The sequence below is a fragment of the Macrobrachium rosenbergii genome, chromosome 44 (assembly GCF_040412425.1).
Source record: "Macrobrachium rosenbergii isolate ZJJX-2024 chromosome 44, ASM4041242v1, whole genome shotgun sequence".
NCBI classification, from domain to species: domain Eukaryota; kingdom Metazoa; phylum Arthropoda; class Malacostraca; order Decapoda; family Palaemonidae; genus Macrobrachium; species Macrobrachium rosenbergii.
The window spans coordinates 29,367,530-29,395,313 of NC_089784.1; the positions used below are offsets into that span (position 1 = coordinate 29,367,530).

General features: G+C 40.9%; 2 protein-coding genes across 2 annotated transcripts in view; one reads left to right on the top strand and one right to left on the bottom strand.

The window, feature by feature from the left end:
• Positions 1-27,784, bottom strand: part of LOC136829472 (probable palmitoyltransferase ZDHHC24) — a 48,260-nt gene that overhangs the window by 10,209 nt on the left and 10,267 nt on the right. The gene's annotated exons all lie outside the window — the stretch shown is intronic.
• Mfap1 (Microfibril-associated protein 1) lies at positions 633-26,291 on the top strand. Its single transcript, XM_067088184.1, has 8 exons — positions 633-997; positions 8,938-9,218; positions 11,204-11,554; positions 11,892-12,065; positions 12,301-12,507; positions 13,137-13,235; positions 13,662-13,817; positions 26,007-26,291. The coding sequence occupies exons 1-8, from the start codon at positions 898-900 to the stop codon at positions 26,223-26,225; spliced, it is 1,587 nt and encodes a 528-aa protein (XP_066944285.1). The 5' UTR covers positions 633-897; the 3' UTR covers positions 26,226-26,291.

The window sequence follows — 27,784 nt, forward strand, 5'->3', positions numbered from 1 at the left end:
TCACACACCCACAAGTTCACACACTGCGTCGTCTACCTCTGCCTATCATGCAGGCTCTCGCTTCCTGAATGTTAAGGCCCTCCTTTTCAACACCCCGGTCTTCCATCTATCAGTCTCTCTAGGGCTTCAGACTCTCCTTCCTCCCAGTTCTGAACTGTATACTCTTTTCACCCAACTATCATCTTCCAGGCTTTCCACATGGCAGAACCATTTCAAACCATTCTGATCCATCTTTTCACTTCACTGGCCCTTTCACCCAACATTTCTCACCATTTCAGTTCATCTAATACAGTTTTTCAAATATTTTATCAGATAATATATCTTTTTAGCTCGTCCATTGTTCATTCAAATTCACCATCCATACTTTGGTTCTATAGGGAAGAATTTACATGCTGCTGTTATGTATATATATATATATATATATATATATATATATATATATATATATATATATATATATATATATATATATATAAATATAACACTCCACGCCGGGTCTGGTTGTGCATCTATGACTTTTCATGGCTTTGTATACTGTTATTGTCTCTTATTTGTGATGAATTTATAGTAAGTATCTTTCTAATATCGGTAAAAAAATATAAATGACAAGAGTATCGAGGTAACAAGAAGACAGTGGTAATCTCGCTGGCAGGGCATTCTATCTGTACTGAGAACTGTTTACATTTACTTTGCTGAATGTTACCTCAGGTACTATTTACCTCTGACGGATGCCTACAAACGTTACCGTGAATCAAGTGTCAATATAACTTTGGGTTAGATTTTCTTTGGTGATCGGGGATCGTTGTACAACGTAAACACTGCCAGTGCTAGGAGACATTTTCTAAGTCAGATACGATAATCAAGTTTCACATGTGCTGAGGAACTCCATTTACAAGTATGGAGAGTATCAATGCTTCATGGACCGCCCCTCCTGGGGCTGCCCAGCCTATGGGTATCCAGTCTACAGCAGGAGCTGTACCTGTTATGAATGATAAAGGTGAGACCCTGCTTTTGGTTAGCATTCCAATGTAGCCTATGCCATAGTCTGGTTAATAGATGATAGTGTAAATTAAAGCTCGTCCAGACCAACTAGGCTATGAAAAAGAGTGTAAAGTATCGTGGCTTATATTTCTTTAATAAAAAGGGCTGTGACAAAACTTAGGTTACTGTAGGCTTTTTATGACTGAATTCAGTCAATGGGGGATCATAGGCTAAGCTGGTAATCCTACAGTTTAGAGGTCCAAATTCACTGCTCCCTTACGTGAGTTTGTTTAAGTTTTCCTTTCTAGGGTAAACGCTCAGGTCGTGAGACACTGCAACATTCCCCCGCTGTTTGGACACTTCCAGAAAATGCATTCAAATGTACCCCCATCAGCATCAGTGAGACTTATGCCCCCTCTACACAACACGTGGCGACCTCTACGTCCCTATCAAAGTAACAGTTTTCTCCTAAATTATGAAATAATGGCATATTTCCGATTAAACAGAGGTTCGTTAAGATTTAGCCATGCGTGGTGCTAACTTACCGGCCATGACGCTCTCGAAACTTTTACTTAAAACACTTTAAAAGTGGACGAGTGACACCATCTCGATACTTGCCAAGTCAGTTGTGTAAACAAACTGCCCATTTCCTACCAAATATTTGTACCCATAGACGCTGACACCGTTTCCTTGACATCACTGGTAAACGCTGGTGCTTTTGGGGATTGGATGGGGAACTCTAGCAAAAATTGGGACGCCCGAGCACTACATAACATTTACATAACTAGGTAGGTAAAAACCAGAATAAGGTTATAAATTCAGTAAATGTATTACATGTTCATTATAATTCATTGAAAATATTTGTATTTGGAGCAAACCAGATTCCTGAGACAAATTTCAACGCTTTTGCTGTGAAAACATTACGATGTACTGTAGCTATTTTTCATGTTTTCCTATTTTTTATTTATTAATATATATTACATACAGTATAATATATATATCACATACACAGTGTAAGTTTTGTCAAATATAATGGTGGTTTAAGTAATAATTTTGGATTTAAAACCTTTATTTCAGTCCTGTATTTTGACATCATGGCATCTGGACTCTCGTACCAGGTCTAGATAAATTGTCATACTCAACTTTCTTGCATTTTTGCCAAAGTGGTAACACTCATATGTACACATTACATGTCTCAGAAGTATACATAGTAATGTGGACTTAAATAAATAAAAAGTCCTAACAACAAAATACTACATTTCTATCGTAAACAGTTCGCTAATGCGTCGTCCGCTCTTGGATGTTTGGGGCAGTCAGATGTACAATAAGGCTGGAAAATTGTTCCCGCCACAGTTTGGCTACTTTGATGGAGTAAAGTACTGTAAACAATCATTCTCATGTATTTTAAGTGGTATTTTGAGTGAATTAAGAACAAAATTTTATAATTACAATCAAATAAGCACTGTGGAGCTTCAGTTGTGATCTCAGTAAGGATAAAACCATGGATTAAAGGTAAAAATGCATTTCAGTTCAACCACATGACAGACAGGAATTCCATGTCTCATATTTTTACTAGTATAGGCAACAAAATGTTGTTTTATCGAGCTGATTACAACTAAAGTCTTGAGTAATAGCTATAAATATTACATATATATGCAATTAGTGTCAGTACACCATTAAATGAGCACTGGGAAGGAAGTGTCCAATCACCATTCAATTTTGTCACAGTGTTTAGGAAGACGCTATATTGGATTACAAATTACCATCAACACCTATTTTACGAAGATTTCACATGCTTATTTTAGTTCATATGGCAGTTTCCTATAGTTCATTTTGTTAATGAAGTTTCAGTCTTTTGAAAGGTTTTCTTAAAGTTGTAATTTTTGTTGTTATTTCTCCAATTAAATATCAAGTGAAAAGTGAAAATTCTGCCACCCATGTGTCTCAACCCCGATCGTTTACCCTATTTTCAATTTCTCCTTCCAACAGATCTGCAAACAAGTATATTTGCTAAAAAATGAACAGTTTGCCTTATCTGCTTATAGAGCAGAGATTGTAAAAAAAACAAAGGAAATAAAGCTCTGAATAGTGTAGTGTGCCGGCAACTGTGTTTGTGGAGTGAGCGCTTAGGAACCAGGTAGGAACCTGGCACAGGCTCTTGCTCTTCAGCAGCAACATTTTGATAAATCTGAAAAAATGAGCAGTTTATCTGCTTACAGAAGCAGAGATTGTAAAAAAACAAAGGGAATAAAGCTCTGCACCTCATGCGAATAGTATAGTGTGCCCTCAACTGTGTTTGTGGAGTGAGCGCTTAGGAGTCTGACACAGGCTCTTGCTCTTCAACAGCCACTTTTTGATAAATCTGAAAATATGAGCAGTTTATCTCCTTTCAGAAGTAGAGATTTATGATTTTCTTAAAATTTTATGGGTCCATATCCCGCAAGACATGTTTTTGTTTATTTACATTCCCCCTTTACTGTATTCTCTTTGTTTTTCTTGACAATCTGTGCTTCTGTAAGCAGAGAAACTGCTAATTTTTTCATTGTTTTCCATGATTCAATAAATATTTGATATATCTGTGTGCTGATCTTGACTGTATGTACTGCAGTGAATTTGGACCCCTAAACTGTAGGATTATTGGCTTAGCCTTTGCATAACCCATTGACCTGATGAATTTATGGTATTATTTTACTTCATTACCACAGCTCAATAACTGAGCTTGCCAACTACCCATTTACGTGCAAAATGGGCACCATGTTTAGGCCTATTAGTAGTCCCTTGAGTGTGAATGTAAAAACCTAAACAAAAGACACTAAATATCATAACTTAAACAAATCGGGCTGTGGAAGTAGTCTGTGATTTTACCTATGCTGTACTCTTAAGTTTCCTTAATATGCTTTGGCTGGTTTATGGTCATTTTGCCCACATATATAGTAATTTCATTCTCTACACACATTCCATGTCATGTCCACCGATCGCTATACATTGTTGGAGTATTTATATACCATCATTACCATATATTTTTATTACAAGAATAATGCCCCAGACCAGAATGACTCTGTGGGACGAGAACGAGCGTGGTGACAAAGAATTAAAATTAAAATTTTTAATAAAAAATACATACATGCAAGATTCAGCTGTACACTGGGTCATGGAGATAAGCACACACTTTAGCAGCTGATATGAAAACCTCTCACCCCTCACATGCTCATCCCAAAGAGTGTATATTTTACCTTGAAAGTCTCTATACTTTTTCCGCTGGATCCTTCGTAGCTTTTTTTCAGATACCAGCCTTATGTAGACAGATGTCAATTTAGCCTCCTTTTGGAGAAGGCTCACAAGGAGGTAAAACTGGAGGTTGCATCTGCCTACAGCACATTTGTTTAGTCGATTGTGCCAGCCTTCAGTGTCATTATTGGTATGCACAGACTGATTGAAAATACTCCAGCTTGAAGGCAGGATGTGCAGCTGTGGATCCATGTTCTTGAAATATACTGCATTATAGTTTGTAACTGGGCTTTGGTAGATTGGCGAGAGAGATGTTGAAACATGGGAACTATACAGTATCTGCCTCAGGCAGAAATGGAAGGGCCATCACTGTACGCAAGTATTTGTACATCCCGTCATCGTGTGTAGGCATGCTGGAGACCAACCTCTTGAACCTATATCAGGACAAAGAAATTAGACCTTGTACTGTACAAAAGTGGTAAAATTGTCTGGCTAGGTATAGTACTGTGTATGTGTATATATACACGAGTATATAATGTCCCGCTTTTTCATTTTAAAAATCTGGTCACACTATGTTGATAAAATTTGTTTTAAAACTACTGTTCCACAGGAATATATGAAAAGTCTGTAGGCAGTTAATTTGACTAACCTTTCTCCACATAGCCTGTGTCCAGTGGAACACTCATCCCTTGACCTTGGCATTAGGCAAAACCTCAGGCACGACTTTCCAAATTGCTTTCTCATAGTCAACTGTTATGTGTTGAACAGAAGGCTCATTTGGTAGACTGGCTAAAAGTTCTTGGAAAACTTTTCGGTAATCACTCTTTTTTTCTCCCAGACATGATGATGACAAACAGTAGGGAGAATTGTTTCGCATAGTCCTCTGCTCTCACAAAAGCGTTGACTGTCATCAGCTGTGTAAATGGGTGCCTGCATAGCCTTAACATGCCATCAATGTACAAAGACTTCGCCTTGGTTAGATGTCCTATTTGCTGTGTTGTTGCACAGATCAAGTGGCACCGTTCAGGAACTGATACGTCACCTCTAAGAAGGTCGTCAGGAATATGAGCTGCATCAAGTTCAAAATTCAGGTCTTTGGGCTCTGTCTGTCTTAAATTTTGTCTCTGTTTGCTGCTCTTGCCAAGTTGTCTGGCTTAGGCAGACTAGAGCATGGTGCATTTCCCATCTCTTGAAGAAGAACATCATCCACTGTAGCAGAAGCTGTTTTAAATAGGTCTTGTGCTGCCAGTTTCTTTGCCTGTAATATTACTTTAGTGGCGATAGCAGAACCTGTTGATGGTGGATGGTTGTGACATAAGTTGTTCTTTACAAATTTTCCATTTCTCCGAGTTACTAGTGCCTTGCATGGGTTACTTTTAGGGTGGACAGTACACTGCCAGTAATTTACATTTGATCACTGCATTTTTTTTGTTGTAAGTGTACCCATGACTGTCTGTGAGCTTGTCTCTACCATGCTGTGTGCCCTTCTTAGAGCTGGAATATAACTTCACTTTTTGGCTGCAGTTCAGTATCTTGTATGGCTGGGTCGTCAAGTGAATCCTCTAGTTCCATTGGGTCATCAATTGAAGACTTGTTCAACTGCAGGGACATGTGAATCTTGTTCCATTGTAGGGGTGGCTGGGTTGTCCACTGGATGGGAGGTTGATTCGTCAGTGAAGGTGCAAGCATTACAATTCCAATCAAAGGAAATACCAGATTTCACAGTTGTCCATTAATCAGCACGAGATGCACCAGTATTACATTTCCTGTGCTGCCACCTCTCACACCTGTCGCACTGCAGACCTTCTTGCCTTGCCTGCACAGGTACAAGACACTGAATACACTTGTCTGGGCAGTCTACCATTTTGCCAGGAACTGTCTTCATTCTATGATCATGACCAATTACAAAACATTGGTAAATGAACCACGAACTCAAAACTAAACGCACAGTAAACAAGTGAGGTAAATGGACCATGAGCGCATGCGTGCGCACAAACATGCACACACACACACACACACACAAGGCCAGTCAGTCAGGAACTAGTACCTGACACTGATAAGCTAGTTCCCTTCCATAACCAACAAGGAAGGGGAACTAGTTTACCAGCGTCAGGTACTAGTTTCCGATTGACTGAAAAAAATGGGTGACAGGGATGACAGTAGTGACAAGCACAATTAGCTACAAGCTACTACCGGGCCCATTATTATTATTATTATTTCGGTAGTATTATACACTGATTGTTTTGGTTGTACGGACAACTACAAATGAAACGGAATATGAAGCCACTTGTAACCAATGACTCCACAGTGTGGGCGAAATAACTCAACTGTGTGGGCAAAATGACTCTACAGTTTGGGCAAAATCACTCCACTGTGTGGGCAAAATGACTCCATAGTGTGGCGAAGTGACCGGATACCTTTTGGCTAGTATGAAAATCATACTAATATCTATAGAAAATTTACTGTTGCCATAGTATTTACTCTTTTGTTTATGTTTTAACATTTATTTCCGTGGGGTTGCTACTCAGCACGACATTCATGGGAGTGCTTGTGGTACTGAAGTTAAAATTTACAGACTTTAATTTGCATTACCAAGATTCACATCTTGGCAAAACAGAAGAAGAGATGTTCATACAGTTCCCACAAGTCGTTGACCAAAAATAAACTTGTTAGCAGGGATGTATTTTAGCCTAACCTGAACTGAGGTGCTATACCTTGCCTGACTAGGTTGCACTTTTAATAAGTTTTGCCTACTTATGACATGGTTAAACCATGTTGCCATGAAATGCCTATAAATCTACTTTTAATTTAATTAGCCTAGGCTGTTGCACTTGATATTTATTGTAATTTTGCTGGCCTACATCTTTTCTCTGTGCTCCCAAGGTTGAAAATAGCTGTAAAATAGTTTTTTTGGTCAATATATGATATATTAATTACTTGCTATAACCTAGTTCAATGACACCAGTCAAAAATGGTGGTCATTTTAGTATTTTTTTCCTATGGATTTAGAGGGGCCAATTATTAAGTGATATATTTACCAGATTATCTACTCTAGCAAGGCTTTAAGCATTTTTCAAGTGTCCATTGGTTATGGTTATGAATGCTGTCTGGATGATATCTGAGTAAGTAACATTGCCACTGTTTAGCACTTGTTAACTTGCTGAAACTCGGACATTAGTTGACAGTGTTTAGATTCTAGAGACACATGATGTCATCTTTGGGAAATTTTTGGCCAACTTCAGCATATCACTTTGACATATTTTTGTTGTTTTCCATTCTATACTAAAATAAAATACTAGTATTCTTCTTGAAATTGACACCATAACCGCACTTTACCAAGGAGAACAAATTTAAATGTAGAAATGAAATAAAGATATTGTATTGCGATAAGTGAGTTTTTGTATTTTGTAACACCCCGGAATCCAGGTTAGTTTAGTTTAGGATGCAACACTAGCATTAGTACAGTCACTTTCAGCAGAAGTCAAGGGGAGGTTACAAGCCAGCCAAAGTGATAGGATTTGGCACCACATGGTGGGTTAGGTAGAGTGTATTCCTATCCATGGCACTGCCATAGGATTTGGCACCACATGGTAGGTTAGGTAGAGTGTATTCCTATCCATAGCACTGCCACACTCTTTGACAAAAGTTGCTGTAAGTCCCTTTCTCCCCCCTCAGCCAGTTAAGATGTGACATCCTTGGTCAGGAAAGGTCCTACCAGGTTGTTTCGGATAGTCTTAAAGGGTCCCACGAGAAAAATCACATCTGGCAGGAAGTAGTTCAACGTGAAGGGTACCAGGCCTGATTACTGTATAAATATGAATTTTGAAATAGTGAATTGGAATGAGAAAGAAAAAAGTTGGAACAGTGCTAAAACCTGAAGCACTGGGGACTGGGAGAGCAGAAAGAAGAATCTGAATGCTGTGAAATAGCACAGTGGAAAAATGGGATACAGATTAGCTTTGTAGTAGGGCTCTCTGAATGCACAGCTTTTTTTTCCCCCCAATTATAATAGGTTAGTGAAACTTGAATGTCATCCATATAAATAGAGCAACCTATTACTACAGTAGTGGGTTTGTACCAAATCCATGTTCTTGTACAGTAAAAACATTGTGTTTTGTTGCCAAACAGTTTATGAAAACATTGCATTTCGTTGCCCAGTAGTTTATGACATTCCTATAGTTGCTCAGCTTCAAACTCTCAGTTCCATCTTTGAGAAGTTAGAGGAAGTGGTGGTAGTTTCCTTATGTTAACATTTATTTCAATTTCAAAGTGTTCACTAGTAAGCATGAGTTACTGTATACTGTACTGATTCATGTGCTTCTGCATATAAGACACTGGATATGGCAGGTTTGTATTGGAAAAATACTCTTAGTTATAAAATGCATTATCTTGTATGTAAATGGATAAAATGGATGGAGATCATTCATCTGCTGATTTTTATGCTCCTAAGATATTAAAATTGAAAATTCCTAACTGCCTAAAGCATACTGTACAACAAACCCCATATTTTTTTTTATTTTGTATGAGCATCTGAATGTTGACCTTGTCCTGGACTTTGATGTAAGTTGCTGAATGCTTGGGACATTGGAATTGAATTTGTATGGTATTATTGAATCAGCTTGGAAGTTTAGCAGATATTAGAATGTGAGCTGATTTTTAAAAAATCCTGGATCGTAGTACTGGTATAAACTGTTTTTTGGTGATGAAAATTACTTTTCTTTCCCACAGGTGAGGTGTCTATGAAAAAAGTGAAAGTTCAGCGATATGTCAGTGGTAAAAGGCCAGACTATGCTCCTGCATCCTCTGATGATGAGGAAGAAGAAGATGAGGATTTCACTGTGCCAAGAGGGGCAGTCCCTACAGCATCTGCCCCACACAAATCCCTCACTGAGGCTGAAATGGCTGATCCTAGGTTACGTCGTCTTTTGGCTCACAGAGAAGTTGCAGTGGTCAGGGATGAAGAAGAAATGGATCATGATATTCCATCACGTAGACGACTTGTGCACGAGGTAATTTAGTTATTGATTTTCATGTATAAATGTGGATGGATGCTTTTATAGCACTTAGACTCATCTATAAGACTTTTAATAGATTTTTTGTCTTGATGCTTAGTATATTGCTACACTGCAGATGAATATCTATGCATATAGTTTAATTAATAGGTACTTCAGCAGGTGATTCCCAAAGAATATTGTCAGCTCAAGAAAATCATGAGTTTAGAGTAGCAAATTTTTTATAAAAAAATAGATGAACATGTTTTTTACATGTAAATGTATTGCCGATATTTGTGTATAATTGTTCCATGAATGCTGTTTTAAAGGTGATTATTTCTTGAATATTTTGAATGTGGTCAGCTATTTTCATACTTGATGCAGCACCTGAATTAATCTTCTTTTTGTGAGAAGGTAGCCATAAACCTGATCTTCACATAGTTTTGTCATCTCAAATGACACTTCTCCAAATTTTAGTAAATGTTTAGTGAGAAATAATTGAAATTTATGAATGGGAACATGTTAGCATAATGAAATTTTATGTAGGAGCAATATTTTAGGGTGTTATTTCTCTTGCCTTCTAACATGTTTTGTGAACCCCATATCTTTTGACCACATTTCATTAAAGAATGATATGCATCATTCTTCAGTGCTGCTGAAGATCGAAGGTATGCTGAAGCAGTATTCGTTGTATTACACTGTATTAGCGTCAAAACTTGTTATGAAATTTTGTATTTTTTCTCTTAATAAAAATTTTGAATGAATGTATTATAACTAGTCTTGTATATAGCAAGACCACATTTGTAGATTGCTGTTTTCAGATTCTGAAACATTTCGTGCATGTTGGTTATACTCAGTTGATGAAAAGAAGGCATAAAAATTTTTGTTTTTCTCTTATTGTTAAGCTCTTTCCCATAAGAGGGGTAAGGGGACTCAAGAGGTAAACACAAGACAGTCACAGTCATATTCATACTTGAACAGCTGAAACATGGATGAACCCCATATGCTGAAAACTAACATGACATTTTCTGCTTCTTACATCTACAGAGAGGGCATTCAGCAGTGCATTGAACTCCCCTAAACACACTGCACCATTCACTTCTCTCTCTCTCTCTCTCTCTCTCTCTCTCTCTCTCTCTCTCTCTCTCTCTCTCTCTCTCTCTCTCTCTCTCTCTCTCTCTCTCTCTCTCTCTCTCTCTCTCTCTGTATTATCACCCTTCTTTTCCAGTAGCTTTCATAATTCTATCCAACCCTTTTTAGGAATTCTTCTTTTCCTCCCTCCTAACACCTCTGAATTATTTACTTTTCACCAAACCATTTCAGAATACTGATCCATGCATTTACCTACTCTAACTTCTTACTACATCTTTATATCTGCAGTTCTCAATTTTCACTTCTTAAGGAGCCACATATGCTACACAAACTTTATCTCAGCAGCTTCAGCCTTTTTTTCCTAAATTTATATTCAACATTCACACTTCACTTCCATAGAGGAGAGTGGCTAAGTCTTTTCCTAGTCTATTACACTCTCTCTCTCTTGCATCCTTTGTGACTTGTCTTTCTCTCATCCTAACATACCTGGTTGTATTTACTCTTGTATCTGTACATACAACCATGTCCATTCTTCAGTAATTCATACGGAAAGGAATCACTCAACATTCTTGTTGCCTTTTACCCTCATAAACTTACTCTTGCTTACATTAATCTCAATTTTCTCCTTGTAATCACATTCAAACTCATGATGGTTTCTATAACGAGCCTGTAATTCCTTAAGATCATTAACAAAAATCAACCATTCCATATTCCATTTATAACTCATTTCTCATCTCATAATGTTGCCCCTACATATACTGTCCTTCCTCTGGCCTCTCACTTTTATTGTAAATTATCATACTTTTAACCCAAAACTATGATAGCTATTATTTTCTTAGGTGCATTGTACTTTTATTTTTGCAAATGTTTGTGTGTGTATAATCATTCTTTTTTTAAATTAATTTTTGCAGACAGAAGTGGTTGAGCTTAGTGATGGTGAAGAACCTGAAAGCCCATCGGATAGAGAGGTGAAGGACAACTTAGAAGGAGATATTGGGGAAATAGCAACACCAGATGAAGAGACAATGAAAATAAAGGAAGAGAAGGAAGACACAGATGAAGATGAAAGAATGGAAAGCAAGGAAGATGTAGAAATGTCAGAAGTAGTAGAACACCCAACTTTGCCTCCAGAAGTCAGAAGAAGTCATCGATTAGCTGAATCTGACAGTGAATCTGAAGGGGAAGTTGATGAGAATGAACTAGTCATACGACGTCTTAATATTCGCCAAAGGGCTCTACAGAAAATTCAGCAAGAAGAGGAGGTAATGTGACTTTGTAGAATTTTCAGATTGTTGAAAAAGAACTAACAGTAAAGTACAGTAATACTATTTTTTAAATATTTTAAGAATTCTTTCTCATAAAGTATTTAAAACATTAACATTTTTGATTTTGAGATTTATTTCAGAATACAGTTTAAACGTTAGGTATCATGTAATTTGATACTGCAATACAGTGCGTTGTGTGTACATTGTACTGAAATTCAAATGAGATGTTTTTACTGAGGACACTAAGGCCTTATTTTATGATTCAGCAGTGAATAAATGATAGACTTAGAATTAGGTTACTCAGAGGTTGTATGTTGCTTCCTTTTTTAAATAGATCTTAGGTAAAGAAGATGAAGGCAGTGAAGAATCATCTGAAGAAGAGAGTTCTGAGTATTCTGAAGAGAGTGACTCAGAAGAGGAGGGCCCCAGACTTAAGCCAGTCTTTGTGAGGAAGAAGGACAGAGTAACAATTCATCAAAAAGAGCAACAACAAGTCAAAGTTAAGCAGGTAAATATATCTAAGTGCACCTGCAATAGTTCTTGAAACTTTTAGTTATATAATGATACAGTAAACACTATCATTATTCTTAGTCCCTCTGGACAACAGGAAAATACTTGTAATTGCAAACTTATCTTTCATGGAATTAGTATTCAAGTATTTCTGAAATTATTGACAAAATATATAGCTTGTTAGGTCAAGGAGATTGATATTCCATATTATTAAGGTACACTTCTATTTTTAGCAAGAAGCAGACAACCGTCGTCGAGTAGAAGAGAGAAGAAGAGAGACACTGCGTTTGATTGAACAGGAAAATAGGAATGCGGCTAACTTGCGCAATAATATAGCTGATAATGATCCCATGAATACTATCAACACTGATGATGAAGCTGATGATGCAGAGTATGAATTATGGAAGCTTAGGGAGTTGAGAAGATTGAAGAGAGACAAGGTAAGCAAATTACTACATATGTAGTACATACATTTATGTTGTTTATCCTTGATTTTATTATTACTTTTTTTTTACTTTTTCTACTTTGTAGTCTTTACTTTTTTTCTTTTTGCTTTTTTAACTTCTGTAAGATATTTGTAAGTTAAGTGTGATGTATGTAGCAGAGATGGTTGTATGTATGTTAAAGTTGGCTTTTAACTCTTACTTGGTCCAAAGCCTAGGTCTACATACATCACATATAGCTTTTGTATTTTTGTTTTTTATATTGGTGTTCTTTTGCTTGATGAAAATTTTATACCTTGTCTCTTGCATTTTTACTCTTTGTTCTTATGATACGTGTATCACACACATACAAAAGAAAGACTGTAAGGGTTTTTTTTGTACGTATGAAAAAATGGTTTTAAAAATATTTAAAACATTTTGTTACACTTCCTAGGGTCGGTTCATGCAGAAGTTGTGCTGTTTTGTGCTTCTTATGGTCTTGAAAAGTTTTCAAGCTGCTGAATTTGTGTATTTTTGTGCTGCTTTTATGAAAAATTAGGAACATTTTTAATTTACCTTTCATATTACTTTCGTAATCTACCGATAAAAAACAACCATACAGATAAATGATAAACAATATGTTGCAGGAGGAACGTGAAGCAGCAGAGAAGGACCATGAAGAGGTTGATAAGTTGAGAAACATGACCGAAGAAGAGAGAAGAATAGAGCTTCGTAACAATCCAAAGGTAAGGAGAAAAGGCACTTGGAAGTCTGTTTCTCTTCATTAGATGTATACTGTAATAGATAGGCAGAAAATAATAGTGGGTTTTGAAAGTGTTATTAAACATGGTTAAGAATTTGAGCTATATACATTTTAAGGCTTCTTGATAGAAATTTTCATTTTGTATGGTGTATTGTGCTTTACTTCAGAATTTATGAATGTAAATATGAAATTTTAACCTGCAGTATTTAGGCAGTGAACCTGCTTGTTTTTAATACGTTTAAAGAAAATTGTAAGGATTATACTTAAGCATAGTCATTTGAGACAGTAAAATAATTAGCATCTGTGTTCTATATGATTTTATAATCATGAACATTTGCCATGGTCTTTCTAATTTTGCCATAAGTTTGAATATTTTACCTTTACTTATGTGTTTTGAATTTCTTTTCAGGTCATTACCAACAAAGCCATCAAGGGAAAATACAAGTTCTTACAAAAGTATTATCACAGAGGGTCTTTCTTCTTGGATAATGAAGAGGAAGTCCTTAAACGAGATTTCTCTGGTGCAACTCTTGAAGATCACTTTGATAAGACCATCCTTCCAAAGGTATGTAAAGGGTTGTTTAGGTAGTGTACTTTTTTATTACTGTCTTTTTAGAAACACACTCATAAGCTGATGAGCATATCATTTGCCATGTTGAACCATTTGTAACTCAGAATTCAAAGATGTATTTTCTTTAGAGAAGAGATTTGCATGATTAGTTAGTGATTTTCAAACCAGATTTTTATACAACAAAAGTAGTTTTGTGAACAGAAACCCGTCAAATATATGTCCATACAGTATTGCATGCAGGACCCTCATTGGGGTGGAAGGGAATTCATGTTGTGGGTGTTGGATTTGGAGAAGTATTCTCTCCCTTTATTAATGAGAGCACTTATCAGGAGTTTCATTATTTGGGAAAATAGCCAAATTTTGAAAGCACCCTTCTAACCTCATTATGAATGATTCATGAATATCCTGTATCGTTTCTGTGACTATCAGAATGAACTAGCTTCCTCTATGTCTCAAACTTTCAAAGCAACCTTTCTGCAACAGGTTCTTTCAAAACCAGAATATTTAATTTTTGGTGGTTATCCAGGGAGTCCTTCAACAGGAGTTTTAAAATGGTGCTGACAGAATTTTGCTTCAAAACAAACTAGGGAATGTATTAAAGTGATCTCTTGAGAGATGTCACTTGTGGAGCTGTTATCATTGAAAGCTATCAGTATCCACAATGAAAGGTACAACTTTGCACTCTAAAGGAGGCTGTTAAACAAAAGCTGGGATCTCTATAATGATGAACACAAATTTATAGTTGTTTCAGAGTTTTAAGAAAAAGCTCCTTCCTCTTGTAGTTTATCTGCTAAAGGTGGAAAGACTATCATCAGTATTTCTGACTGAAGCTACCCATGGACAAGGATGGCTTTTAATAGGGTTTGTTTTATCTTGATCCACTTTACAATAGCACAAGTCCTCATCCAGTTGTGTAGCCAACAAAGCATATTTTCATTTGGATATTTGGATTTCTACCTCAAATCTGAGTGGCTGTTGTATAATTGTAACTAGAAAAATATCAATAACATCTTTGTCCATTCTAAATGTTGAGATGTAATCACTAATCATTGGCTGCTTTCTTTACATTGTAAAAAGTATAAAACAAAGCAGTAATTGACAGCAATGAAGGCTGACATGAAACTTGTTTGTTTGGTATAAAAAAATTTTTGATAGCATAGCTGCTGTTCGTCCTCAAAGGAGTTACTCTCTCATGGTCCATAGAGGCTCCATAAGATAGACCGACTAATATCAAAGAATTCTCTTTTAGTCGGTCTCAGCCAGTATAGTGTACATTGACACTGATAGAGTATAGGACTCAAGATGAGAGGGGCCTTTCTCATCTAATCTACAATAACTACCACAGTTCCATTCCTATAGTCAACCTGCAAGATGTGGCAATTGCGCATCTTGCGTAGGTTTTGTCAACCACGTATTGGGGCAGGACCTTACTCTGTGGTCTATTCTATCAGCAAGACTTATCACATTTCATTCGTCTTACCAGTGCTCCAAAATCACTTTGATCATTATGGATGTACCAAACAAAGAAGCAAGGTAATTGCATAGTTTTAAGTCCCAGTGAAAGTTTTAGTTTAGAAACTTTTTAGTTGGTAGTTTATTTCGTGTAAAGTCGGAATCCAGCTTCTCTTATGAATACACAGATTAGGTGTGGTGATTGTTAGCCGGCAAACAAAGCTTAGTTATACTGAATTAATAATTTTCTAACAGTGCTGTTCTTGAAGGTCATTATCTTAATAGTTATCTTAGGCTACTTAACAGGCTAGGCTACTCCATTTTGATTAATAGCCTAGTAGCTGACCATTCATGTAGGCTCCACCAGCCGTAACCAGCTGTTAACCGCATTTAACATCCAAACCTTGGGTCAAGTTAAATCAGTTGTTTGGCCGTAGTATTTAATTGCCGAACTGATTGGATTTTGTGAAAATGTTCTCCAGTTATTATTATCAGGGAATTTGTATCAGATTTTACAATGTTTGCCTTCACAGACTTACTTCCAGTAGGTATTGTTCTGCCAGTGGCAGCATAGCTAGGAAAATGTTTGCGATGTCTGTTTGCCTATGTAAAATTATTAGAATTTTACATTTTCATTTAACGGACATTGAAATTGTACTTAATTTATTAACTAACAAAACTCCAGCAAAGTATATTTCCCTCTTTTTATGAGCAGGACCTATGTTTGGGCCAAAACCAGGAAGCATCTGTTCCTAGTACCTCCCTGCTGATGAAGTGGAGAAGTCCTTACTTTGGGGAGATGTCCCTGTTATCAGACATGAAGTGGATATAGCCACTGAAACTGCTCTGCTAAACCTAGAAGGACCAGGGACAGCTTTCAGATGTACATGGAAGAGAGATCCCAAAAGGAAATCTATCTACCATGCAGGTACAAGATACTGAAAGGGATCTTAGTAGGCTCCACCTAACCCCAACTGAAGTGTCTATATCTTCTGGGGGTAATAGTAATTCACCCAGGACCTCTGTCCTTTGGTTGCCAGGCAGTTGTATATTACGGCTGCTGAGACAATCAGGTTGCGCAAGCTCCCCCAACAGGGAAATACAATTTGCTGAATTCTGTAAGGAAATCATGAGCAGTTTCAAGGAAGTCCTTGCTACAGAACAGCAGTATATCAAGAACATAGCCATGATCCCAAAAAAGAAATCAGGCCAGTCTTGACACCGAATTAGATGCAAGGTGTAAGAATATCTCAGCCCTTAACCTAAAGTGGCTGCAGTCTGCCCAAGCAGAATTTGATGGTAGCAAGAATATGGCCTGTTCGGGTTACAAAACCTCAAATCTGAAGATAGTAGCGGCTCCAGTAACCCCCCTGATGTTACTGATAATCCTTGGCGCGATGCTTTGATGTGTTTTTTCTCCTGATGGTAAATACCTTATTAATGAAAGAAAAACCATGATTGAAGTTGAAACACAGAATTTTGAGACAGAGCAGTGCCTGGTCCCTCCTTTGGTAGGCATGGAGAAACTGCTGAAAGAAACGGTTATCTTATGTACGAGTATAACATTAAAAGCTTTAGAGTTGAGTTGAATATAGAGTTTAGGCCAAAGACCATGGAAAATGGAGCTCTACAGCTATTTTGGATAAGACCCAAGTTGTTCTTTGGGTAACCCCAGCCTTCTGTCCCTTCACCTTTAAAATGATCAATCATGTGAAGGCAGATTCAGAATTTTCCAGTAACTGGGAAGCAAGGGCCACTGGCAGAACTAAAGCCATTTGCCTCTATCATCCCAGTCTCTGATAATTCTACTAAAGAATTGGCAATGCGTGTCCTTCATTTTGAAAGGAAAAACTCCCTCTGGACATAGCTACTCAACAATTTTGGACCCTTATGAGAAAAAAATCAGAAGGGACAGCCTTGGCCAAAATTCAGGCCAGGATCCACCTCCTTAGTAGTATAACCTCTACTACTTTGTTGGAAGTGGCCACCAAGAGGCTTCTAGAATCTTCCAGAAAAATGTTTGCTGTTGTGGCCACATCATTTATGCAGACCCTATGAGGAGCACTCTGATTTTCTATTGTTGCACAAAGGCTCGGATGGAAACATTGGAGGGTTCCAATATGTCACTTCCCAATGTAACCTCCTTATTACGTTCTAACCCCTTCTGTGAGGACCTTTTTGAGGAGTCTGTTGTGGCTCAACTTAATGAACAAACCCTTCAACAGAACTATCCAGTATATGCTTTCCTTGGAAAAGGGGAATCCAGGAAACAAAAAACCCAAGATTTCCCATTTCCCAAATCAAAGAAGGTTCACTGTGACTCTTGAGTTATATGTCTCCAGTCAGTCTTAAAGGATTCTCTCACAATCAGAAGGGACAACAACAGCAAAAAAATCCCTTTCAAAGTGTCCAAAAACATTCTTATTGGGGGAAAAGGAAAAGCAACACCTGGAATGCCTATCAAACGCAAAGGAAGAGGTGGAGTCCAATAAGAATTGTATGGTTGGGTGTCGGCTTCTACAGCATCACATACAATGGAAGTCCTCCCTGTGGGGGACACAGTATTATCTTCAACAGGCTAGAGGTTTTTCCAAAAACCAGAACCCTCTTTGGAAGATTACGTGCAAAGGCCCTTTTAAAGGGAGCCAGAAAGAAACATGCATATATTTGCCACCAAGCACATCTCTTTAGTGTCCCCAAGAGGAATTACTCCATGATCCTCAACCTATCAAAATTGAACAAGCACATTGTTTGCCACAAGTTTTGGATGACTACTGGTGCCCAAGTACATTCAGTCATTCCACAAGGGACCTGGACAGTTTCTATAGATCTGAAAGACGCATACCAGCATGCCCCTATCGCCGTTCCCTTCCGCCCCTTCCTAGGGTTCTGAATGTACAGGTTCAAAGTCATGCCCTTTGAGCTAAACATTGCCCCAAGTGTTTTTACAAAATTAGCAACAGTAGTTGTCCGAGAACTCAGGAAAGAAACAATTCAACTGGTAGCCTACTTAGACGATTGGCTAACCTTGGGGCTCACCGGAAGGGAGTGCTTACGAAACCTAAGAGCGGTAATCAAGAGACTCCAGTAAAAAAACTTTCTAATAAATTGGAGAAAAAAAAAACCCACCTTATACCCAGCAGACATTTTCAGTGGCTGGGACTTTGTTGAGATACTATTGACAGCCAGTTGTCTCTCCCCACCAATATTGAAAACAAGGAAGGACCTCAAAAGGTTCCTTGCACAGCCCAGCGTTTCCAGACGGCAGTTGAAACATATGATGGGCCTGGTACAGTTTGCATCTGTGATCGATCCAATCCTCAGATTGCACCTAAAAAATGTAAACAGATTTTGGCTATTGCATGCAAGAAAAAAAGATTCTCAATTGGCCCTATCAAAGGAATCGAAAGGTTGAGGAGATACTCAGGCCATGGACTTGGGAGGGGTCTCTTCCAAAACAGGTCACCCTGACTCCTCCGTCTGTACGAGTGATAATACACACAGATGCCTTCTTGACAGGTTGGGGAGGTCATTGGGAGGCTTGTCAGGTAGCAGGAAGTGGTCACCTGCTCTGAGGAAATGATAGAGAACTTCTGGAGCTGATGGCTGTCCTCTTGTCTCAGAAAACTGAAACCTCAAAAGGGACACACATTTTGTTGGTCCTAGACAACATGGCTGCAGTGCTCTGCATCAAGAGGTTGGGCTCACGTTCACCTTCTCTCAATACAGTAATGCTATCCATCCTTCAGATGGTGCAAGCAAAGGAGTGGCACTTGTCTGCAGTTCACCTCACAAGGTCTCTCAATGTAATAGCACTCTTTATCAAGGAAAACGGCAGCCTTGACAGAGTGGATGTTAGACAATCACTCTTCGATTAATTGCCAGCATGCTTCCATAACTAGAAGTGGACCTGTTTGCCACACGTGAGAACCACCAACTTCCAGTGTGTGTGTCTGCGAACTTGGACAATCAAGGAATAGCAAGAGATGCATTCCTACAGGACTGGAACAAATGAAGGACGATATACCCTTTTCCTCCATTGTCCCAGATTTCGAAGTCTTCGAACAAATTTCTAACCTTCAAAGGAACTGCTTACTTAATAGCCTCAAATTGGCCAAACAGCCATTGGTTCGTATTACTTCAACCACAGGCAAAGAACTCGATTCCATTACTGTCTGCCATCCTATCCCAGACAGTAGGAAGGAAAGTCATCTATGCATCCTCTTATTCTGAGCCAAGACCTTCACGTGTGAATTTTTAAATCTTGTCTGCCGTGAAAATTACTCAACCAACATTGCTAGGTACCTAGTGCAGAAACTACAGTCGTCATCTGTTCGGCAATACTAGTCCGTATGGAAAGTATGGTTAGATTGTATCCATGCTAAGCCCAGTTGAGATTTCTGTTGAAAGACTTACATTTTCTTATGCTATACCTTTTTAAAGACAAATGCTTTGCTGTTACAACAGTCATGGCATACAAGGTAGCATTAACGGACCCTTCCTTTATAGATTTGGTATCGATTCTAATATAGAAATTGTTACTCTCCTTCTCTGGTCTTTGTAGTGCAAAAGATTGGCTCCTGCAAGGCTTCAACCTACCTGGTCCCTGAATAAAGTGCTTAGTCTTCTGTCAACCACTCAATTCAGTGGGCCCAATACAGCCATAACTCATATGCTGCAAAAGGCAGTCTTCTTGATTGCTTTGGCATCAGGAGCTTGTATTAGTGAACTGGGCTCTCTTAGATGGGGACACTACATCACTGAAATGGCTAACCAACAATTATCATTGTCCCTTGGCCCATCATTCCTGGTCAAGAATGAGAAGCCTTTAAAAGAGGAAATGTCCTATTTTGATGAGGAAGCTTAATTTGTCAGACAAAACATTATGCCCGGTTCAAGCACTAAAGGTTTACCTAGAGGTCACGGCAAACATCCCAGAGGGTCTGATTTTCTTACACACTAGCACAAGCAAACCACTCCCTCTACAAGGGCTGAGAATAAATTTTAGTGTCCCTCATTAAAAGGCAGACCCACACTCATTGGCTTTCTTCAGAATTCTCTCTGAATTTCAAAGTCTCCGAGTGTACAGGGTGGTCATCAGAACCAGTATTCTTAAAACATTATTGCCATTAGCTCGAACAAATTCAACTACACTGTGTATCATTAGGTGGTATGGTTAGTCCTGACCCCATAGATGCTACAGCTGAAAACCAGGGGTCTGCTTGATGTGGTGGGTATGCTAAGATATTGTTGGGAAAGGTGCAGCAATACTGCAACCAAACCCAGCATATTTAGGTAAGTTACTGTAGAACTGCGTCCAAAATGTAGAACTGCATCCTAAAAACATAAGTTCGTGTTTAGTTTCATGTTCTTTGTTACCAAACCCTAAAAGGTATCTGGAATAAAGAATGCAGTTTAAAACTTATGGCTTGACCTTGGACCAAAAATTTTATCTGGGTTGTTGGGATTGAAATTTAAGAGCTTAAGCCATTTCATCACCTGTCAATTAATTTGGCAAGCTTCTTTGAGGGCGAACAGCAGCTATGCTATCGAAAAACAGTTTTGATGTTGGGAAAACTTATTTTTGGTAGCCGCTGTGAGCCCTCGAACCCATCCTCTTTTCTTGACGAAAAGGCATGGGATTTGGTGAATAATTATCCTGTGTAGACCGAAAATAGAGTAATGAAGACTGGGTCCTGCGTCAGTGTGCGGTTGACAAAATGGCGTCCTACGCAAGATGTATAAGAGGTGCAAAATAATGAGCAGGTGAACATGTACTGCTGGTTTATTGGGAAAGCAGGCCGCTTATAAAGCGGCGTGCGGACGCCATACAAACGCATACAATAGGATACAGGTGACCCGAGGTCAATTGTTCTTAATGTGACACAGGACAGGTAAATACAAAGGGCCCCTAGTAGGGCCTGGTTAAGAGCGGGTGGATGGTGTCGTTCCTGACGAAGATGTGGGTGGTGGAGGACAGGCCAGGAGGCGTGAAAGGTGTTGTCCTATCGGTATACACCCGCTGGCAGGGGGTGAACTTCCCGACCGTGTCACGAAGCCTCTGGACTGACAGGTTGTGGCGATCTCCCGTGATGAGTTTGCCCAGGACTGCGAGGGGCTCACCGTAGACTTTCTCTGCTGCAGACGGGTCGCCGTTGGCTCTGGGGACGGTCCTCAGCCCGAGGAGGGCCCAAGGCAGCTGGTACTTCCAATCCTCAGCGGTGCAGCGGGCCATGAGGGACACCTTCAGGGACCTGTGGAACCTTTCCACCAATCCGTTGGCTGCAGGGTTGTAGGCGGTGGTGGTGTAGTGAGAGGTCCCCAGAAGGTGTGCCAGGGCGGACCACAGTTCGGACAGGAAAGCAGGACCCCTGTCGGTGGTTATATTGTCCAGGACACCAAACCGGCTGATCCAGCTGTAGAGGAGGGCCTCGGCACACGCACATGGGCGTCGCTTCAGGCCACCTGGTGGAGCGTTCGACGATCGTCAGGAGATATCTGGCCCCGCCTGATGGGGGAAGAGGGCCTACCACGTCTACATGGATGTGTCTGAACCGCCTCCCTGGCTGGGGAAACTCGCCCACCCCCGTCTCGGTGTGCCACCCCACTTTGCTGGTCTGGCACCGGATGCACTGTCTCGCCCAGGCTGTCGTCTTGCCAGAGGGGTGGGACAGCACGTGGATGACGTCGAACACCAGACAGCGGCAGGAGGCGGGTACCAGGGGGCGGGGTTGGCCGGTGCATACACCACTCAGCGGTGTTGGCCCCCCAGGGGCGAGGTGCACGTCCTTCCACTTGAGCGATGTGATGGTAGTGCGGTAGGCTGGAACCTCTGGGTCGGTGGTCTGCTCCCGGGCGAGGTCCTGGTAGTCGATCCCGAGCTGCACTGCGTTGAGCTCGATCCTCGAGAGGGCATCCGCTCCAGGGTTCCTCCTCCCGGGGAGGTACTTGATTGTGCAGGTGAACTCCGCGATGGCCGCGAGATGCCACTGCTGCCTGGAAGACCATGCGTCCCCCTGCTTTGTGAAGGCGTGGACCAGCGGCTGGTGGTCCGTCCAGATTGTGAAGGGCGTACCCTTCAGGAGGAACTTGAAGTGACATACCACCTGGTACACTGCGCAAAGTTCCCTGTCAAAGGTGCTGTAGTGGGACTCCGCGGGGCTGAACTTCCTGCTGAAGAAGGCGATGGGCTGGGGGGCTCCAGCGACGACCTGCTCCAGGACAGCCCCACAGGCGACGTTGCTGGCGTCCGTCTTCAGCTGGAGGGGGGCGTTGGGTTCCTGGTGGACCAAGGCGGTTGCCTCAGCGAGGGCGGCCTTCGTCAGAGAAAAGGTCTGTTGCTGGTTGGGTCTTAAAACTAAGGTCTTTGGGTGGCCCTTCAGGATCTCCGTCAGGGGGGCTATGGTGTGCGCGACCCCAGGGATGAACCTCCTGTAGTAGTTGACCATCCCGAGGAATTCTTGTATGGCCTTGACGGAGGTAGGGGTGGGGAACCTGGTAATGGCTGTGACCTTCCATGCGAGTGGACGGACGCCCCCTGGGGATATCTCAGGAAGTCAACTCTTTCGACGCTGAAGGTGCATTTATCGAACCTGATGATGAGGCTGTTCTCCTGCAGGCGCTGCAGGATCGGATGTGCCGCAGGTGTTCTTTGGGGGATCTGGAAAAAATTAGAATGTCATCTACATAACAGACGCAGAAGTTCAGGTCCCCCGGGCTGCTGTCCATCAGTCTTTGGAAGGTTGCCCCCGCGTTCCTCAGGCTGAAGGTGGAGAAGGCGAAGACGTAGGACCCGCAGGGCGTGATGATGGCGGTTTTGGGAATGTCCTCTGGACCAACTGGTACCTGAAAGTATGACTTCAAAAGGTCTAGTTTAGAAAATATTTTGGCCCTGTGAAAGGAGGCTGTGAGATCCTGCATGTTTGGAAGGGGGTAATGGTCTGGTTCAGTTGCGAGGTTGAGCCGCCTGTAGTCGCCACAGGGTCTCCAGGAGCCGTCCTGTTTCTGCACCATGTGGAGGGGAGAGGCCTATGGGCTGGAGGCCTTCCTGCATTTGCCCATACACTCCATCTCGGCGAAAGCGTCCTTGGCCTCCTGAAGGCGCCGAAGGGGGGAGCCTCTGGAACTTTGCGTGCGTTGGGGAGCCCTTTGTTTTAATGTGGTGGTAGATTCCGTGCTTTGCAGGGGCCCTGGGCACCTGGCGCAGTTTGGGCTTGAAGACGTCATGGAACTCCTTCAGCAGCTGGGTGCCCTGGTGCAGGGTGACGGAGTAGATGGCAGGCACGCTGGGGCCCATCGCCAGGACAAGGAACTGGCAGGAGTTGGTATCCAACAGGCGCTTGCAACCCACGTCGACTGTCAGACCGAAGTGGGGGAGGAAGTCCGCGCCCAGGAGTGGGGTCCTCACGTCCTCAACTATGAAGTTCCAACTGTATCTCCGGCCAAGGATGGAGATCAACAGGAGCCTGGTGCGTAGGAGAGGATGGGGAACCCGTTGGCGACCGTCAGGGAGGCAGCCAGGTCTGGCGGGCGTTTGCGGTCCTCTCTGGATGGTGGGAACACTGATCATACAGCCCCAGTGTCGACCAGCATCATCCTGCCGGAGATGGTGTCGCAGACGTAAAAACTTAGCAATACTGGTTTTGGGCTCTTGGGTTCCTCTGCTGCCAAGGCGGCCTGTTCTGTTAGCCGCTGCCTCCCCCGTTTTTTGGATGGGTGAAAGAACGGGGGTTGGCAGTTCTGGGCGTCCTTGCCGTACCGCTGGTGGTAGTAGCAAGGCCCCGGTGGGTGCTTCTTGTGATGGAGCTGATGGAGTGTAAGGGCGTGGATGCCTGCTTCGCTGCCCTTGTGGAGTCCGTCAGCTGCGGTCCCGTTGCTAAGTAACCAGTTGGTTCTTAGCCACGTAAAATAAGTCTAATCCATCGGGCCAGCCCTAGGAGAGCTGTTAATCAGCTCAGTGATCCGGTAAAACTAAGGTATACTTAACTGTTTGTGCCGTCCTGATCAGGTCCCCGAGCAGCACTGCATAATGCTCAAGGATCTGGGTCCGAACCTCCAGGAGGAGCTGATGGAGGAAGATCTCCCTTGAAAGGCTTATCTCCGACTGCCTTCCGCTGCCGTCTGTCTCGGGAAAGGTGAGGAGGTCCTGGATCACGCCCCAAGTCTCCAGGAGGTTCTGGTCATGTCGAGGGTTGTTCACGAGGTCAAGGGCGCAGGCGGTCCTCTTGGAGACCGGCAGGAAGCAGGTCTTGACGAGAGAGGCTTTCAGATTTTGGTAGGTGACGGGACGTGCAGCCGACACCCATGGGACGAGCTTCCTGTAGACCTCTTCTGGGAAGGCATTGATCACGGCGTCCGCCTGCAGCACCTTGTCGGTTAAGTCCTGCCAGCCTGAACTGCCCCTTGACTCTGTAGGGCCATGACAACAGGTTGCTGTGCGTGAAGGACGGCAGCTTTATGGCGAGGGCGGACCTTGTTTGTTCCGTCAGGACAGGCAGCACGTGGGGAACAGGTACCAGCGTGGAGGAGTGCGCAAGCCTTGGCATGGGGGAGGGCGCGGGCGGGTTGTGCGCAAGGGAGAAGTGCGAGTCCGCGAGGTTCGTGGTTATTTGTATGTGGGAGGGAATGTCCGCGTCCATACTCACTATTGCCCTCTTACTTGGAGTGGGTTATTTGCGTCAATATGCACTTGGGAGCACGCCGTGTGGGTCCGCTAATGACGCTGGTGATCTGCTGTCGAGAGTCAGCCGCCCGAACGCTTTGTTAAAGCGCCGTTTTTAGTCCGTTAGGGCCGTGGGGTAGTTCATGGAGCCAAGACTAGGTCGCCATATGAGTCCGCTGATGGCTCCGGGAACCACTCCGGGGTCACCACTATAAGAGGTGCGAAATAATGAGCAGGTGAACATGTACTGCTGGTTTATTGGGAAAGCAGACCGCTTATAAAGCGGCGTGCTGACGTCATACAAAGGCATACAATAGGATACAGGTGACCCGAGGTCAATTGTTCTTAATGTGACACAGGACAGGTAAATACAAATAACATGAATAGTTAAATTACAAGAATTGACACAATAATACTCTTGACACATGTACAAAGTAAACAGGCATAAATAATTATTTTGATCAGTAATAGATACGTATTTACATAGATAAAAATGTGGCTGTTTAGTGTGACCCAGGCTTGTAGGAAAGGTACCGTAGAAAACGGGAGGTTCACCGTAGAAAACCCGTTGAGCAGGGACTTTACAGATGCGCTGTTGCTACGTCTTTCAGGTTGACTGTAGGAATGGAACCGTGGTAGTCGCCATAGATAAGAGAAAGAGCCCTCTTGTCTAGAGTCCTATATTCTATCAGTGTCAACTTGCACTATACTGGCCAAGATCAACTAAAAGAAAATTCTTTGATGGACCAACATCTTATGAAGCCTCTATGGACCATGAGTGTGTTACTCCTTTGAGGACTCACAGTGGCTACTAAAATCTTCCTATGTCAAAGCCTGTTTTATGCTTAAGTTTTTATTCATGGTTAAACTGTATGGAAATATGAATTCCTTGACTTTCATGGCAGAAATATTTGATATAATTTAATGTAATTTTTAAAATGATTTCAGTGTGTTTTAGGTCAGTTAGGAAGCTTTTAAGGGAAGTGAACATTTTATTATAGTTTTTTTAACTGATTAGTGAAATGGTTTTGAGCATGAGAACTGAAAATACAAATGTGATGTTTTTCCAGGTTATGCAAGTGAAAAACTTTGGACGCTCTGGCCGCACCAAGTACACACACTTGGTTGACCAGGACACAACATCTTTCGACTCTCCATGGGCATCAGACACACAGATGAATCACAAATTCTTCAATAGTAATGCTGGTGGGATGAAGCAGCTGTTTGATAGAATAGCTCTCAAGAAACGTACTGGAACCAGTGCAAATAATACCACAGCTCGAAAGTAGATGTAAGGTGTATGTGCAAACATGAATTAGTTTTTAATAAAGTATATTTAGATTGACCAACAAAAAGATATTTATCTTCCTATATCTGTTAACAATACAAGAGTTAGTAACTGAAGAGAAGGAACATTCTTATTATTATTATAGGTTTTAGTTTTCTATAGTTAATTTTTGTTGATAGGTTTTAGTTTTCTATAAATTTTTGTTGATGAACAGGAGTGTCACCTTAGCACCAATTATTTAATGAAGTCAAACTGCTGGTGTGTCATCAAAAGGAAATTTTGATGTCAATTCTAAAATTAACAGGTTGTATGGAACTCTCCTCCATGGTGACACTCTTTGCATGCCCCCTCCCTTTTTCATTGTACCAATCAATCACAAAGAAAACTATGACTGCTTACATGTCATACATATACAGAAGAGAGAGAGAATGATGTTAATTGTCACCTGTTGTCCAAAAATGGATAGGAGCCAAAGTTATTCTACATTAAAAGAAAACTACAGCACATGAAATCTTGGACAGGATAAAAGAAGCCGATAAAAAATGGAGAAAAAAAAACTTAGCATGCAGAGACAGTTCTTGTGATAGGTTAATAAAATATGTACAGTCAACTACAAATATTGTAGCATGCAGAGACAGTTCTTGTGCTAGGTTAAAACATGTACTATACAGTCAACTACAAATTTTATAGCATGCAGAGACAGTTCTTGTGTTAGGTTAAAACATGTACAGTCAACAACAAATACAAAATAGGTTACACATTTTTTACAAGAGACGAGTTACTACCACAACAACAATCTTAAAGTCTTACATACAACAATAACTGAATAAGAATGAATAAACTGTATTCCTGCAGATGTAATGTACATAGTAAGCAGGAAAGAACAGATGACAAGGCATGAATGGAACAAATAGTATATCCTGGGGAGGGGGGGGACTGGACACAAAAATACAAAATGCATAATGGATAAAACATAGTAAAAGAAAGTAGAAATAACAATGATGGAAGCAGTAATTTGAGAAATTCCTTGAAAAGAAAGAACAAGAATTGGCGACTACTGATATCCAACTTGTTAAAAGCAGTTGGAGAACCAATCACTGAAGGGTTGACCAGAATACATGGAATTACCCATATTAGGATTATTACTATTATTATTACTATTCAAAATGAAAGAATATTCACTTGGAATAAACATTAAATGGCATATCGTGCAAGGCAAGCTTCCCCAGAACAGAATACCACATGTAATGTAGAAATAATCAAATAAGAGTAAAGACTAAGAAAAATACGTATAACCATGTCAGAAATACCAGAGAAATGGCAGTTTGAATTATATTTTAGAGGAGGAGATTAAGACTGCTGGGACATATGGTAGCATGGGTGGACATGGTAATATCAAGGTTGAAAATAAAAAATGTGGTCATAATTTGGCTTAGTTTCAAAAAATCAACCATTAGCAGTATTTACAGAGCTAACTCCATGAAAAGAACCAAATAAAAAATTGTGGCTTATATCTCAATATGTCAGAAAAGCATTGAAAGAGTACAAATACAGTACAAG

Coding starts and splice junctions, on each gene's coding strand:
- Mfap1 (XM_067088184.1), top strand. CDS start 898: ATGGAGAGTATCAATGCTTCATGGACCGCCCCTCCTGGGGCTGCCCAG. Junction 998..8,937: donor ACCTGTTATGAATGATAAAG/GTGAGACCCTGC, acceptor TCTTTCCCACAG/GTGAGGTGTCTATGAAAAAA. Junction 9,219..11,203: donor GTAGACGACTTGTGCACGAG/GTAATTTAGTTA, acceptor TAATTTTTGCAG/ACAGAAGTGGTTGAGCTTAG.